Raw genomic sequence first — 13665 nt, forward strand, 5'->3', positions numbered from 1 at the left:
ATTTTAATATTTATTTATCTGTGAGATGTTTGCTGAGGGTGCGTACTCATTTACGGTACCAATCTCCCTCGCCATCATACAGTTGCACTTCTTGCAATCTAAATCTTCTAAGGCCGATCCAATGGAGTTGTATGGGCCTGCTAGAGATAAGCAAAAAACACAATAAATCTGCTGAGAGCACAACTCACTGCAGCTTAAGAACAACTAATTCGGCTACGCTATTAATTAAAATCTGCACACAATAGCCCATCTTTAAGATGGTATGTGCATTGCAATCATACAGCTACACTAGTATGCAGCCTGGACATGGAAATTGTAATTTTACTACAGAAATCATCATTATGTGGGTTTGAACTACAGAAATCATCATTTTGTGGGTTTGAACTTTTTATCTACTCAACCGTTCAAATAGCCTAAAAGTTTGAAGCCAAGGCAAAAACGTAAATCAAGAAAGGAGTAGGGTTGTTCCAATTTTGTCTGCTCATTTATTTGGTCATCACTTCCAATTTTACCTGTACGAGTTCTCTCTCATGATAAAATTGGCATCCCAACCTGAAAATGGATTTTCTCTTTACTAAAGAGCTGGAGAGCTGTTACTTAACCTGCCTCCAGCAATAAGTGTTATTGGAATACAGAGCTATTCAACGTCTTGATTTAAGAAATGATAATAATGCACTCCCTTTAATCAAATCTAATCAAATTTAAACAGAGCTTACTGACCTCATGCCTGTTACAGTGTTTACATATGATGGCGTAAAACTATAGGCTAACTTAAGGCTATCTTAAATCAATATTGTTGAACATTTACAGCTCTTTCGAACCACAGAGAACCAAGCCTCCAAATCACTGATCTTAACACCCTTAGCCCTATATTTGTTTAATAGCTAAACAAAAAAAAATCAGCTCTACAAGCCCACAATGCCTCGCATCACAACACAATGTGAGTTTGTGGATCGGCTGTATTCGATATAATAAAAAAAACAATGCCACTAACAGTGCTGGTGCCAATTTCCATATACCAATTAGTTACTGGTCTGGCATTTGTATGATGACAAAACGTATGCTCTAGTCTAGAGTCTAGCATCAGTGGGATGTTATCATGCTCATAAATGTAAACACTACAGGATCATGGGAACAGCCCATGTGTGAAGTCTATTTTGCGACCTCTAAAGGCTTGTTTTTTCTCGCTCTCCTAATAATACAGTGTGAACGCCTTAAGAAATCGTTACAATAACCATGTGAGGGGTCTTATGGAATTTGCTATTATATAACTACCGTACTGAGAATGGACCCCTTACATGTCACATACAATAAAAGAGATGAAGGGAATGCATGTCACAGCTTAAGGCGACACTGGTAGGGCTGTAAGGGTCGATAGAAACAAATTGATATTTAAAAATGGATAATCAATAATGTATTAAAATAATGATTGATTAAATAATCGATTGCTCTTTTGGCTATTTTATAGGTGAAAAGTATAAGAACATTGGATTGGTGTCGTGACACGTTGAGCTTGTAGATCTGCTATGTTCAATATTTTGCACAAAATTGTTGTGTGACAAATTATAAAATACGGTACCTCTGAAATGGTTAATTGATTCGTTGATATATAAAAAATCTAATAAAGTTTGAAAGAAATTACACACCTCGATTATTCAATGAATCGAAAAAGTCATCGAATAGAAAGAAAATAATCAATAGTGTCAGTCCTATGTCCTATGTCCTATAACTATTGCTAAGCAAAATCCATGGTGTAGCTGAAAGTGTGTGTGTGCGTGCGTGCGTGCGTGCGTAGGAGCTTTATTCAGGTAACATATATTGGGTTATTATTCCTTCAAACAGGTTTCCCTAGTGGCCAAACATTTGAATATAAACTTGCCTGGATCAGGCTGGATCAAATACGCACAAACTTCCATGGCATCCATGCCATGCCCATGCCATGACTGTCAAAAACTTTTAAGACAAGAAATAAGCATTTCAGGTTACCTATGACCATAGAGCCCATCTGATGAAAGAACGAGTCACACAATGCTCTGTAGGTGACATATAAACAGAGCATAAATAAGCTTAACACTCATATGAATTGTTTATTCACCCAATGTGGAACACTTAATACCAAGATGTTCCACCTTGAAAATCAACAATGGCCTAAATGCAAAACTAAGCTCAGAGCAAACCTGGGAATGTGGGTGAGAAGAATCATCATCACTTTCTGCATTTTGAACTGGATGATTAAAAGTGATCAACACTCTTGCATAGCCTGCATGTTGTGTATTAATAAGTTCTGCAGACTGACCAGAACATAAATAAATGGGTCAACATCTACCACCATGAAAATTGTACTACACAATGATGTTCTGTAGTAGCCTTTTCAATTGTTACATGCTTATATTGTAGATATTACAATACAATGTATTATCAACAACCACACAGATAACAAAAAAACAACATGAGAGACTCCATGCATAGCCTACTTATTTCCCTGCTATTACAAAGCAGTCGCACTTGCTAAGATCTCACCATATTTAGATATTACTGTTCTATGCCCTTAATATGTCTATGCTGAACTTGTTTGGGAAATTAAAGATTTTCCCATTTTAAACCGCCCACAAATGATTCATAACATAAAAAGCAAAGCTACTTAAATCAGGTCAGGTGTGGGCATATTGTGTGCAAAGAAAACATTTGATGTTGTATTAAATGTATCAAAAAATAAAAACCACGCTTTTGATCAACCAAATGATGGATTGTTTTTTCCTTTGTTTTCATACATCTTAACAGTTTATCTGAGCTGTGGTTGGACATCGGAGAAATTGTGGGAGGTCTCACAAGAATGTGATTCATCCCTTTACGCGTGTGGCATTAGCTGCCAATTAATTGGTGTTGTCAGCCTTCATTTCTTTGTCCTGCAAATTGTGTAATATCTATCCTGTGTTACGTGAGAAACCACCTCGCCAAATACATACAAATGTGACTAAATAATCTATTCTTATTCTGCTTCTGAGAATAACACTTTATGATTCACTGCCAGGTGACACAATACAATCAAATTCCCCATCTACACGCAAGCATCATCATCTCCTCCAAATATGCACAACAGAATGAGAACCAGTTACCCAGAAACCAGAAGAGACCTACAAGAGATCAACCCCATTGGCAAAGGTTCCCCATTGTTTTCACGGTTTGTTTTGGTTGCTGAAAAACATCCCTGTCTACCAAAACAAACAGTGAAAACACCAAATTACAGCAGGTAAATAAACACCATCACACTACTCCAGTGGCTGATAACTGCTGGTATAGATGGAAATGATTGGTAAAAAAAAACATTTATTATTGTGTTATGTAAACACAGGGCAAAGTTACATACTATGTCTTTAATATCAATTTACTTAAATAATTATAAGTGAATTTGGGGACTATCCTAGATAGTTTTGACTATTTGACACCTGCTTAAAGGCGTGTATGTGTACATCTCAGCAGCAGTCACGGCTTGATACAGCCAAAGTAATATCAAGCAGCTCAGCTAACAGCTCATACCAACTTGTAAAAAGAACATTTATTAGGTGGGCCCATCAGAACCTGACAGAGCCGGATCATGTTGAGTAAAAAAGTGTATTAATTATTTAAAAAGCCTTCTAACCCAGCATGAACCAGCTCAGCTGGTGCAGTGCCAACCCTGGTAGGTTGCTGCATTTGGCAAGATCATCTTGTCAGTTAATTTCACCACTTTTGGATTCACCATCGTTGATTCAAAGAACAAAACAAGAGGCCAAATGATGTGTAAAAAGTGGAAGAAGTTATTTTAATTATTTCTCGTCTTACATGAATTACTTTATCTTTCAGTTTAATTCAGAAAATAAATGTATACATAAGGATTATGAGTGCTACAAATATGTTTGTCAATAAATAAAAAAAGACAGTAAAATGTGTTTTTCTCTCTCACCTGCTCACAGAACTACGCATTGCACGCCTGCTGGTAGTTGCAAGCCATAGATAAGCCCATGTGCTGGGGCGGATAAGGCTCTTTTAATAGATCAAGTGACAATGACATGTTCACGAAGGAACTAATGACTAACGCGTTACTATTATTATTATAGTTAGTCAGGATGTTGAAAGACCTACTCAGGATAGTTACACTATCCATTTCCTAATTGGGTGTGTGAGAGAGAGAGGCTGGCATCCTGTGAGGTGTCTGTGCTAATGTTACAAATGCATGAAACAAAGCTTTTATTTGCTGAAGTCAACTTTCCAGCCCAACCTGTAGTTGTAGTTTATGCAATGTTATAGGGGAAGACCAACCACCTGGCCAGTGTTGGGGCGAGCTACTTTTACATTATAGCAAGTTAAACTACTAGATACTTTTCGGTAACTGAGCTACACCAATTAGCGCTTTCAAAACGAGTAGCCTTCTACAGTAGAAGTTCATGTAGTAAATGCAACCGGATAACTACACTGAAACTACTTTATATCTAATGTGGTTGGTAGTGGTTGAGGAAATGTTGACACTTGAGTGACTAAATAAAGCAAACTGCATACAATCTATGCAGATGGAGAATTCTCTTTGATGTGATGACAAACCGCACTAACAAGAATAATGTGTTATGCAATTTGATGTTGATGTGCCACTGTAAACGTAGTGGAGCTTTTATCAAGCTCCCGAGGGTAAAAGAAAAAGCTCAAAAATGATTAATTTAACCCTGAGAGATGAGAGTGCAACTCTCTCTGTGTACAAATGAATGTTCCATTTGTACACTCATTTGTACAGACCATTTGGTACACTCCGGGTTAACAGTATACTGAAAAATGTAGTTAACCACTTAAGCCTCATTTTATACTTTTAGCTATTCAAAAAATACAGAACAAGCTCACAGTGCACATTTTGGGACTCCGGGATCAAAGTGGTTAACCCCATGAACCCTAGCATTCCTATCTTGGTAATGTCATAATAATAATAATAATAAGCCATATTGCACGAAATCAGGGGAACCATGCCGAAAATAACAGATCTACAAGCTCATAAGGCATCGTAATGCGTTGAGCTTGTAGATCGGCTATTTTTGGGAGATATTAGAGCAGTGGTTCTCCAAAGTGGGGTCCGAAGACCCTCATGGTCCCTTAAGGGAGTTCCAAATGGACCATTACATAACAAGTGGCAAGTAAATAAAACTTTCAGGCAAGTGAGTTTGCTTTCAGGTTGCCCGACAGGCAAGTGCATTCCATCTTCATTAAGTATGATAGGTTGTTCGTGAAGAGGAACGCTACCTTTTTACAACTAGTAGCAGTTACACTCATTCCGTTTTTTTCAAAGTGAGGAAGTTATAGATTGGATTCAACATTAATTTGTTCCATAAGTGTACATTTTACCCATCATTTTATAGTGGAGGATTTACTTTTCGGGGAAAGTGGGCATGACCTGTACTTGCCCGATGGGCAAGTGCCTCTGAGACCTTAGTGTCAACCACTGGGACCCTTGGGGGTCCATTTGGTTCCATGTGTACACTCTCAGGCATTATGAGAGTCCTTGAAAACATAAACAATTATTGATTACTGGTGTAGAGCAGTGGTTCTCAAAGTGGCGTCCAGGGACTCTTGGGGTTCCTTTAGAAGGGTCTAAATTGACCCTTAAAAGTATGCAACTCTGACAGTATACAAATGGAACGTCAGAGTTAAGGGGGGGGGGGGGGGTCCTTGAAATCTTTATGTTTGAGAACCACTGGTGTAGAGGGATAAAGGGAGGGCGTGGGGGTCAAGAAAAGACCCTTGGGGGTGGAGGGGGGTATATCATCCTACAGCCCACCACAGCCAGGGTCCAGACAGTCAGTCAGTGCTTTATGCATGGCTTGCTAAACCACACACGTGGTGCAGCATAACCAAACAGCAGCAGCAGGCAGCTAGCAATGCTAAAGTTAGCTTCCGTTCCCTTTCTCATCCGTCACTGGAAGAAGAAAAAAAAAACGCCCCTTTGAAATAATAAAGAAAAAAAAACCGCAGGGTCCTCTTAAAAAAAAAAACAGTCAGATGATGTCTGGTGGAACACAAAGTCCATAACGTCACGTTTCAGCTCAAATAAGAAGATAAGCACCCCACCACGAGGCACACACACACACAAGAGCTTCATCCTGGTGTGTCGGTTTCAAAGCAAGGCTATAGCTTCAACACAACGTCAAAACATCCATACAAAACAAAGCTAAAGCTAAAGCTAGCCAGACAGACCAGACACTCCCGGTGTGATTCACAGGAAACTAGCTCATGTGCTACGAGGCTATCGTCATAAATGCTTGTTTTAAATTCCCGTCCCCCAAACGAGTAGAGAAATGCCTATCATAGAGATAAACAGATAGGGTTTGTGTTGTTGTTATAAAAGAAAGGACTAAGGGCGACGCGGCGGCGGCTCCCATGATGTTGTGGGAGTGAATGAAAACACAAACGGGGTGTTTTATATAGTTACCTCACCACAGTGCCGTGTGCATCTCCTCTCTCTCCTCTCCGCTCGGTACCAAAAAAAAATGTCTTCTCTCCACCCGGCCCGTCGGTCCTTACTACAGTACAGTCACGCGCTGACGCGCACCACGCACACACACACACACACACGCTAAAAGAGGGGGGGGGGGGAGCAGCCTGCCGTCCCATAGCCCGGAGGGACGTGGCGCCCGCGCTGCGATTGGCTGATTCTTGGCTGTTGTCGGGGGCAACGAACGAACGCGCCGCGGTGGTTCACGCCCACCCACACGAGCGACCACCGGACCATAGCCCGGAGGGACGGTTGCTCGCGCTGTGGTTGGCTGGTTTTTGGTTGTCGTGGCAACCCGTTTACAGTTCTCCCCGACCACACACACACACACACACTAGCTTTTTACACACACACACTGACAGCGTTGCGTTGATCTACAAACTTGTTGTGAGCTTGTAAATCGGCTATTTTCTAGAGATGGGGATGTATGCATAGAGTTAAAAAGATGTGTGGCTCTTTGAAGGGAGCCAGATCAAAAGATATTTGTATATTTATATATATTTTAAAAACATATATAAATATCTATATACATTTATATATATTTCATACAATTATTTATATTGATATAATATTTAATATAATATAATATAATGTATATATGATATCATATTATATATTGTATAATAATAATATATTATATCATTAATATAATATATTGTATTATTTTAATTAAACAAAAAAAAACTAGTGTCGCCAACACCTGCTGCTAACATCTCACCAGCCACCCAAAGCCCCCAAGAGACAGTGGTGGCAGTAGCGTGCCACTTGGACACAGGCCGGGGTCTGATCAGCCTCGGTCAGGTCGCCTGGAGGAGGGTGTCTGTTGCAAGACCCGAAACACCCAGTGACTCCAGGAAACAACACTGATGATGTGTCCAAGTTTGTGCATCAGTAGCCCCGTGTTTTTGCCCTGTGTTTACATAACAACAACATACACATTGTTTTTACCCATCATTTCCCTCTATACCAGCTATCAGAGTAGTGTGGTGGTGTTTACCTGCAGAAACACATTGCCCTCTTGCTGTATTTTGGTGTTTTCACTGTTTGTTTTGGAAGCCCAAAAACGTCCCTGCCTAACAAAACAAAATGCAGCAAGACAAAAAAAGTTGTTTTTATTTCTTTGGAGAGGTTGTTTACAAAGGTCTTTTAAACTTACCAAACAGACAGAGAGAGATGGTGCATTGGTCCTTCAGCTATCAGGCATGGGACACACACACCTGTTGGAGTGGAAAGAACATTGTGGCGGGGAAAGACACATGGTCAAGCCCTGTTATCTAGACAGACACAGAAGCACTATGTTTGGGTTGAAAGTATAAGTAACTAGCCTTGGGAAACAACTGTTCCCGAGCCATGTGGCACATAGCAGACAGGAGCCTATCTCCTGTTTCTGTTGCATGAGGCAGCTTGATGTAGCCTACAACTACTGTACAAGTACTTGATGTACTTTACACCCCCTGGACATGGTGCTAGTACAAGTAAACCCCCTGGACATGGTGCTAGTACAAGTAAACCCCCTGGACATGGTGCTAGTACAAGTAAACCCCCTGGACATGGTGCTAGTACAAGTACACCCCCTGGACATGGTGCTAGTACAAGTACACCCCCTGGACATGACGTCTGTATGTCGCAGGGACTTACCCCAATCCAACCCTTGACAATGAGTGCCAAGCGAGCACCTTTTAGTCTTTGGTATGGCTGGGCCAGGTTATAGGGCGAACACAACCACAAGGCCACCACTGGGCTGGTTTGATTGTATAAACTGTATACACAGTAAGTATGTACATTTAACTCTGAGAGTGTACAAATGGAACCAAATGGATCCATAATAGTCCATTTGGTTCCATTTGTACGCTCTCAGAGTTATAAATGGATAAATTAACTGACTCACTAATTTACTAAGTGAGTGATGTAGACATGCACAGATCAAACTAATATTGGCTCTGATTTCTTTGTTTATGACCTCTATACCACTATACATTTGTTTAAATGTTAAAACAGTTTAATAATAATTGTATAAATATTAAACACATGCTTTAACTATAGGTGCCTTCTTGAAAGTTTTGGTTTTATTTTGAAACAAAACTCTTCTAACACATGGGGCCACTTAACTTGTGAATTCTTATTGTATACATTTACATTATATTGTTCTCTTACGCTACATATACACAATGGTGTCACTAAAATCCTACATCTCTTGAACCTCAGTGAAGTGGAAAACAAGCCAGAGGCCAGGAGGAAAAGGTCAACTTGATTCTTGATTGACAAAGTTCACAGCTTTATAGCTTGTGGCGTTGCCCAGGTGTCAGCTATGAATGACGAGTAAATGTATTATTGATCTGGGATTTGTCACAAAATGCTAGCTTGAACTACTTTTTTCCGCTGACATCATGGTTTGCAGTTTGTGTGTGTGTGTGTGTGTGTGTGTGTGTGTGTGTGTGTGTGTGTGTGTGTGTGTGTGTGTGTGTGTGTGTGTGTGTGTGTGTGTGTGTGTGGTGTGTGTGTGTGTGTGTGTGTGTGTGTGTGTGTGTGTGTGTGTGTGTGTGTGCGTGTGCATGCGTGCGTGTGCGCGTGTGCGTGTTTATGAGAGAGTGTGAGAGTGAGAGAATATTATACAAGGTACATGCATGGTGACTATAATAAAGTTTTAACAGGTATCTGCCTCTACTGCTAATGTTACAGTTACAACTGAAGCACCATTTACTGTTCAACTGAAATATTGATCAGGTTTGTTTTCTTTTCTTTGTTTAGAAAGGAATGCCCTACTGCACTGCTGCACTCGTTGGAGGCGTGGACCAATACTATAGATCTGCTCTCTTATTAGTTCTTAGCTCTCAAGGCCTCATGAACTTCTTACAGGAAGCTCAATCATAAAAAAAATCTCAATAATTTGGTATGGTTTGCAATTCATACGTTGATATACAATACTTAGATCATATTGTCTGCTCGCGTGAGAGAGAGAGAGAGAGAGAGAGAGAGAGAGAGAGAGAGAGAGAGAGAGCAGCTTCTCCGGTGCTTCAGTGGGCATCAGCTGGCTCCTCTGACGTACAGTATAACCCCCCACCCCACCAAAACTACAACCCCACCCACCCCATGACCCCCCCCCCCCACCATCCCGCCGGCTGCCTCAGCTGATCACGGGGAGATTAACTCTTTGACTGCGGACGACGCGATAACGCGTCAAGTGCTACTTTGTCCAGTTGGCCGTCGACGCGCTCGACGCGCTGGACGCGCGTTCATTGTTTAATCTCTGATTGCGCTATGCTGCTTAATATTCAATGTTATTCTCGAGTTCCACTTACTTCACGGACATCTGCATCCGGTTCCATGACCTGGATTCCGTTTCCGGTTTTTGATTCTTTTCCCCAGTCATTTTCGTCCAAAATAGGTAAATAAACGGGTTTTCACACGGTATAACGGACAAACGGAACGGTTCTCTTCTATAATCTATGGTCTGGGTGACGATCAGTCATCGCCGTCGTATATCACAACGTAATTTTCGCCGATCAAAACAATGGGGGGGACGTCACATCCGTTTTCATGTTTTTCCTTGTCTAATCTATGAAGAAGGGTGAGAGAGACCCAACGACATGGATCAAGCTGTCATGTGCTGCGCTCTAGTGGCGGATTTGTGCTGGGTCTTTACATTATGTGTCCTTAAATTATTTTCATGAGAAAAATTCAAAATATAAAAATAAAAAAACACGAAAATTGCTGGCACTGGGGGAGTACTTTATGAAAATACTCTGGCAGTCAAAGAGTTAAGAGACATCGGCGGCCATATTGGCACTTGGCACTCCGGTCATGGTGCCTCAGGGTTCTCCAGCAGTCGTAAAGCTGTGGTGGAAGTGCCGCCGTAGCTCTTCTGGCTGTCATTTAGCAGGTATCCAGCGCCAGCACACGGCGGATGAAAAGTGCCAACGGCCGCGCTGAATTACGAGCTGGACCCAGCCCCCCAAACCCCCCCCCCCCCCCAGGCCACATACAGTAGCCTATAACCCAGTGCAGGGAGCCGTTTCCCGGCACTCAAAATGCCTCTCGCTGCAGATTACCAGCAGGGCAATATCCCCTGCTCTAGAACTGGAGTCGTTATGGTCCGTGGAGCGTCAAATACACAGTCAAATCCCGAGTGTTCATTTAACCCTGAGAGTGTACAAATGTGACCAAAATGGTCACATTGTGTGCACTCTCGCACTTACAAATGGATGAATTAAACTGTACCCCTGACATGGCCTTTGGCCATAAACAAGCAATGCACTTGTGCAGTACTGTTGTAATACTCTACTGTACATGAACACACGGACGCACGCACGCACACACACACACACACACACACACACACACACACACACACACACACACACACACACACACACACACACACACACACACACACACACACACACATTACATTTACATTACATTACAGTCATTTAGCAGACGCTTTTATCCAAAGCGACTTACAATAAGTGTATTCAACATAGGTAGGGAACGAAAACTACTAATCACCAGAAGTCTTTAGTGCATTATCTGCAAAAACAAGCAACCAAGAGTATACCTAGCGCTAAGGTAAAAGTGCAATATATCAGCTACCTATTTCCTTAAACAGATGAGACAAAATAGCTAAATCAAATGAGCATGAGCTAAAACAAATAAGTGAATCGACTAAACAAGATCCAATAAACCATCCAATAATCCAATAAACAATACAGCAATAGAAAACAAGCGTTCGTACAACTAGTTAACAACAAGTAGGTCAGGCAGAGAGGAAGGGTAGTGTTTCCTGAAGAGGTGAGTTTTCAGCCTGCGGCGAAATATGGGCAGTGACTCTGCTGTCCTAACATCAGTGGGAAGTTCATTCCACCACTGTGGGGCCAGAACAGAAAAGAGTCGTGACCGTGTGGATCGGCCAGAAGGACCCTTGAGTGACGAGGCAATCAGTCGCCCCGAGGTGGCAGACCGAAGTGGTCGGGCAGGGGTGTAGGCATCGACCATAGCCCGGAGGTAGGAAGGAGCTGTTCCTTTCACTGCCCTATAGGCTAGCACCAGGGTTTTGAACTGGATGCGAGCCGCTACGGGGAGCCAGTGTAGAGAGCGGAGAAGGATGGTTGTGTGGGAGAACTTGGGGCGGTTGAACACCAGACGAGCCGCAGCTTTCTGAACAAGCTCCAGGGGTTTGATGGCAGATGCCGGAGCACCAGCAAGGAGGGAGTTGCAGTAGTCCAGGCGGGAGATGACGAGAGCCTGGATGAGCACCTGGGCTGCCTTCTCCGTGAGGAAGGGGCGAATCCTCCTGATGTTGTAGAGCAGGAATCTGCAGGACCTCGTCACTGATGCGATGTTTGCCGAGAACGTCAGTTGATCGTCCAGGGTCACACCCAGATTCTTCGCAGTCCGAGTTGAGGTCACCACAGCATTATCAATGGTGATGGCCATGTCTCGGTGCGGACAGCCCTTCCCCGGGAGGAACATCAGCTCGGTCTTGTCCAGGTTGAGCTTCAGGTGGTTTGTCGACATCCACTCCGAGATGTCAGCCAGACAAGCAGCAATGCGTGTCTCCACCTGGGTATCAGAGGGGGGGAATGAGAGGATTAGCTGGGTGTCATCGGCATAGCAGTGGTAGGAAAAGCCATGGGAGTGGATGACAGCACCCAGAGATGTAGTGTAGAGAGAGAAAAGAAGAGGACCCAGAACCGAGCCTTGGGGAACCCCAGTTGTGAGCCTGTGTGGTTCTGACACAGACCCTCTCAGCATCACCTGGTAGGAGCGACCCGTCAGGTAGGATGCAAACAGGGAGAGTGCAGAGCCTGAGACACCCATCCCCTCGAGGGTGGAGAGGAGGATCTGATGGTTCACCGTGTCGAACGCTGCAGACAGGTCCAGGAGTATCAGAACGGAGGAGAGAGAGTTCGCTCTAGCGGCATGGAGCGACTCCGTCACTGCCAGGAGGGCAGTCTCTGTCGAGTGACCCACTTTGAACCCAGACTGGTTGGAGTCCAGGAGGTCGTTCTGGTGGAGATAGGAGGACAGTTGTTTAAAGACAGCACGTTCGAGAGTTTTAGATAGGAAGGATAGAAGGGAAACCGGTCTGTAGTTCTTGATCTCAGAGGGGTCAAGTGTCGGTTTCTTCAGGAGGGGGGTGACTCTGGCAGTCTTGAAAGTAGAGGGAAAGTAGCCAGATGTCAGAGAGGTGTTAAATAAGGTGGGTTAAGAAGGGAAGAAGTTCAGGTGCAATAGACTGCAACAGAGTGGATGGGACCGGGTCCAGAGAGCATGAGGTGGGGCGACTAGAGGTAATAAGGAGAAGGACCTCGTTAGGGGAGAGGGGAGAGAAGTGGGATAGAGAGGGGATGGGGGGGGAGAGGAGTAGATGAGGGTAGAGAGGGGGGGGTGGCAGGCAGACGGGTGTGGGTAGTGCGCAGGGCACCAGCCGGGGGAGGAGGGAAGGAGGATCGGATATCGTTCACACACACACACACACACACACACACACACACACACACACACACACACACACACACACACACACACACACACACACACACACACACACACACACACACACACACACACACACACACACACACACATTTTAACCATTTATTTATGTCCACACAAAGGAGAGTATACAAGGACACAAATATTAAAGGTGCAGTAAGATTACATCACAAAATCATGGAATACGTCTTCATGATACAATAAGCATGTCACTCAGTACTCTATGGGTATAAGTAACAGCGTCTCCGCCATATGTGGCGGCTGCCAATTATAGCAGAAATAGAACAATACTTTGCCAGCCTTTTTGCCTCCTTTTTGGGCATCGCAAGTTGTTGGAACCCTCTAACAACCAGTCTGTGGGTATGTCCTAGGCTGCCAAATATAAAAACAAATAGTCTGCACCTATAGCCCAGCTCTGAGATGGTATGTAGAAGTGGTTGGTATTTAATGACCTTGGTCATAAAGGCTTCCTCTAGGCTAGGGTCAAAGGTGCAGGCTATCTCTAATACAAACACCTCTCTGGACTCTTCATCAACCACAACAACATCTGGTGTATTAGCTGTCAAAGATGTAAATATGTCTGGGTTATCACAGAGATGAAACATGGATGAAATGACACGGGAATGTTTGTACATTCTCACTGAGGGTGCATGATTTTT

At 43.1% G+C, this 13665-nt stretch overlaps 2 protein-coding genes across 2 annotated transcripts in view; one reads left to right on the plus strand and one right to left on the minus strand.

Moving 5' to 3' along the window:
* Positions 1-6499, minus strand: part of slc39a10 (solute carrier family 39 member 10) — a 57046-nt gene extending 50547 nt beyond the window's left edge. Inside the window, 1 exon segment of the mRNA XM_080413018.1 lies at positions 6454-6499. Coding sequence (XP_080269144.1) covers positions 6454-6470 — 17 coding nt within the window. The 5' untranslated portion in view covers positions 6471-6499.
* The window catches only part of LOC308105979 (H-2 class II histocompatibility antigen, E-S beta chain-like), a 487891-nt gene that overhangs the window by 266570 nt on the left and 207656 nt on the right, over positions 1-13665 (plus strand). The window lies entirely within an intron of this gene.

The sequence above is a fragment of the Gymnoscopelus braueri genome (assembly GCF_963280865.1).
Source record: "Gymnoscopelus braueri genome assembly, chromosome: 18".
Classification (NCBI taxonomy): Eukaryota; Metazoa; Chordata; class Actinopteri; order Myctophiformes; family Myctophidae; genus Gymnoscopelus; species Gymnoscopelus braueri.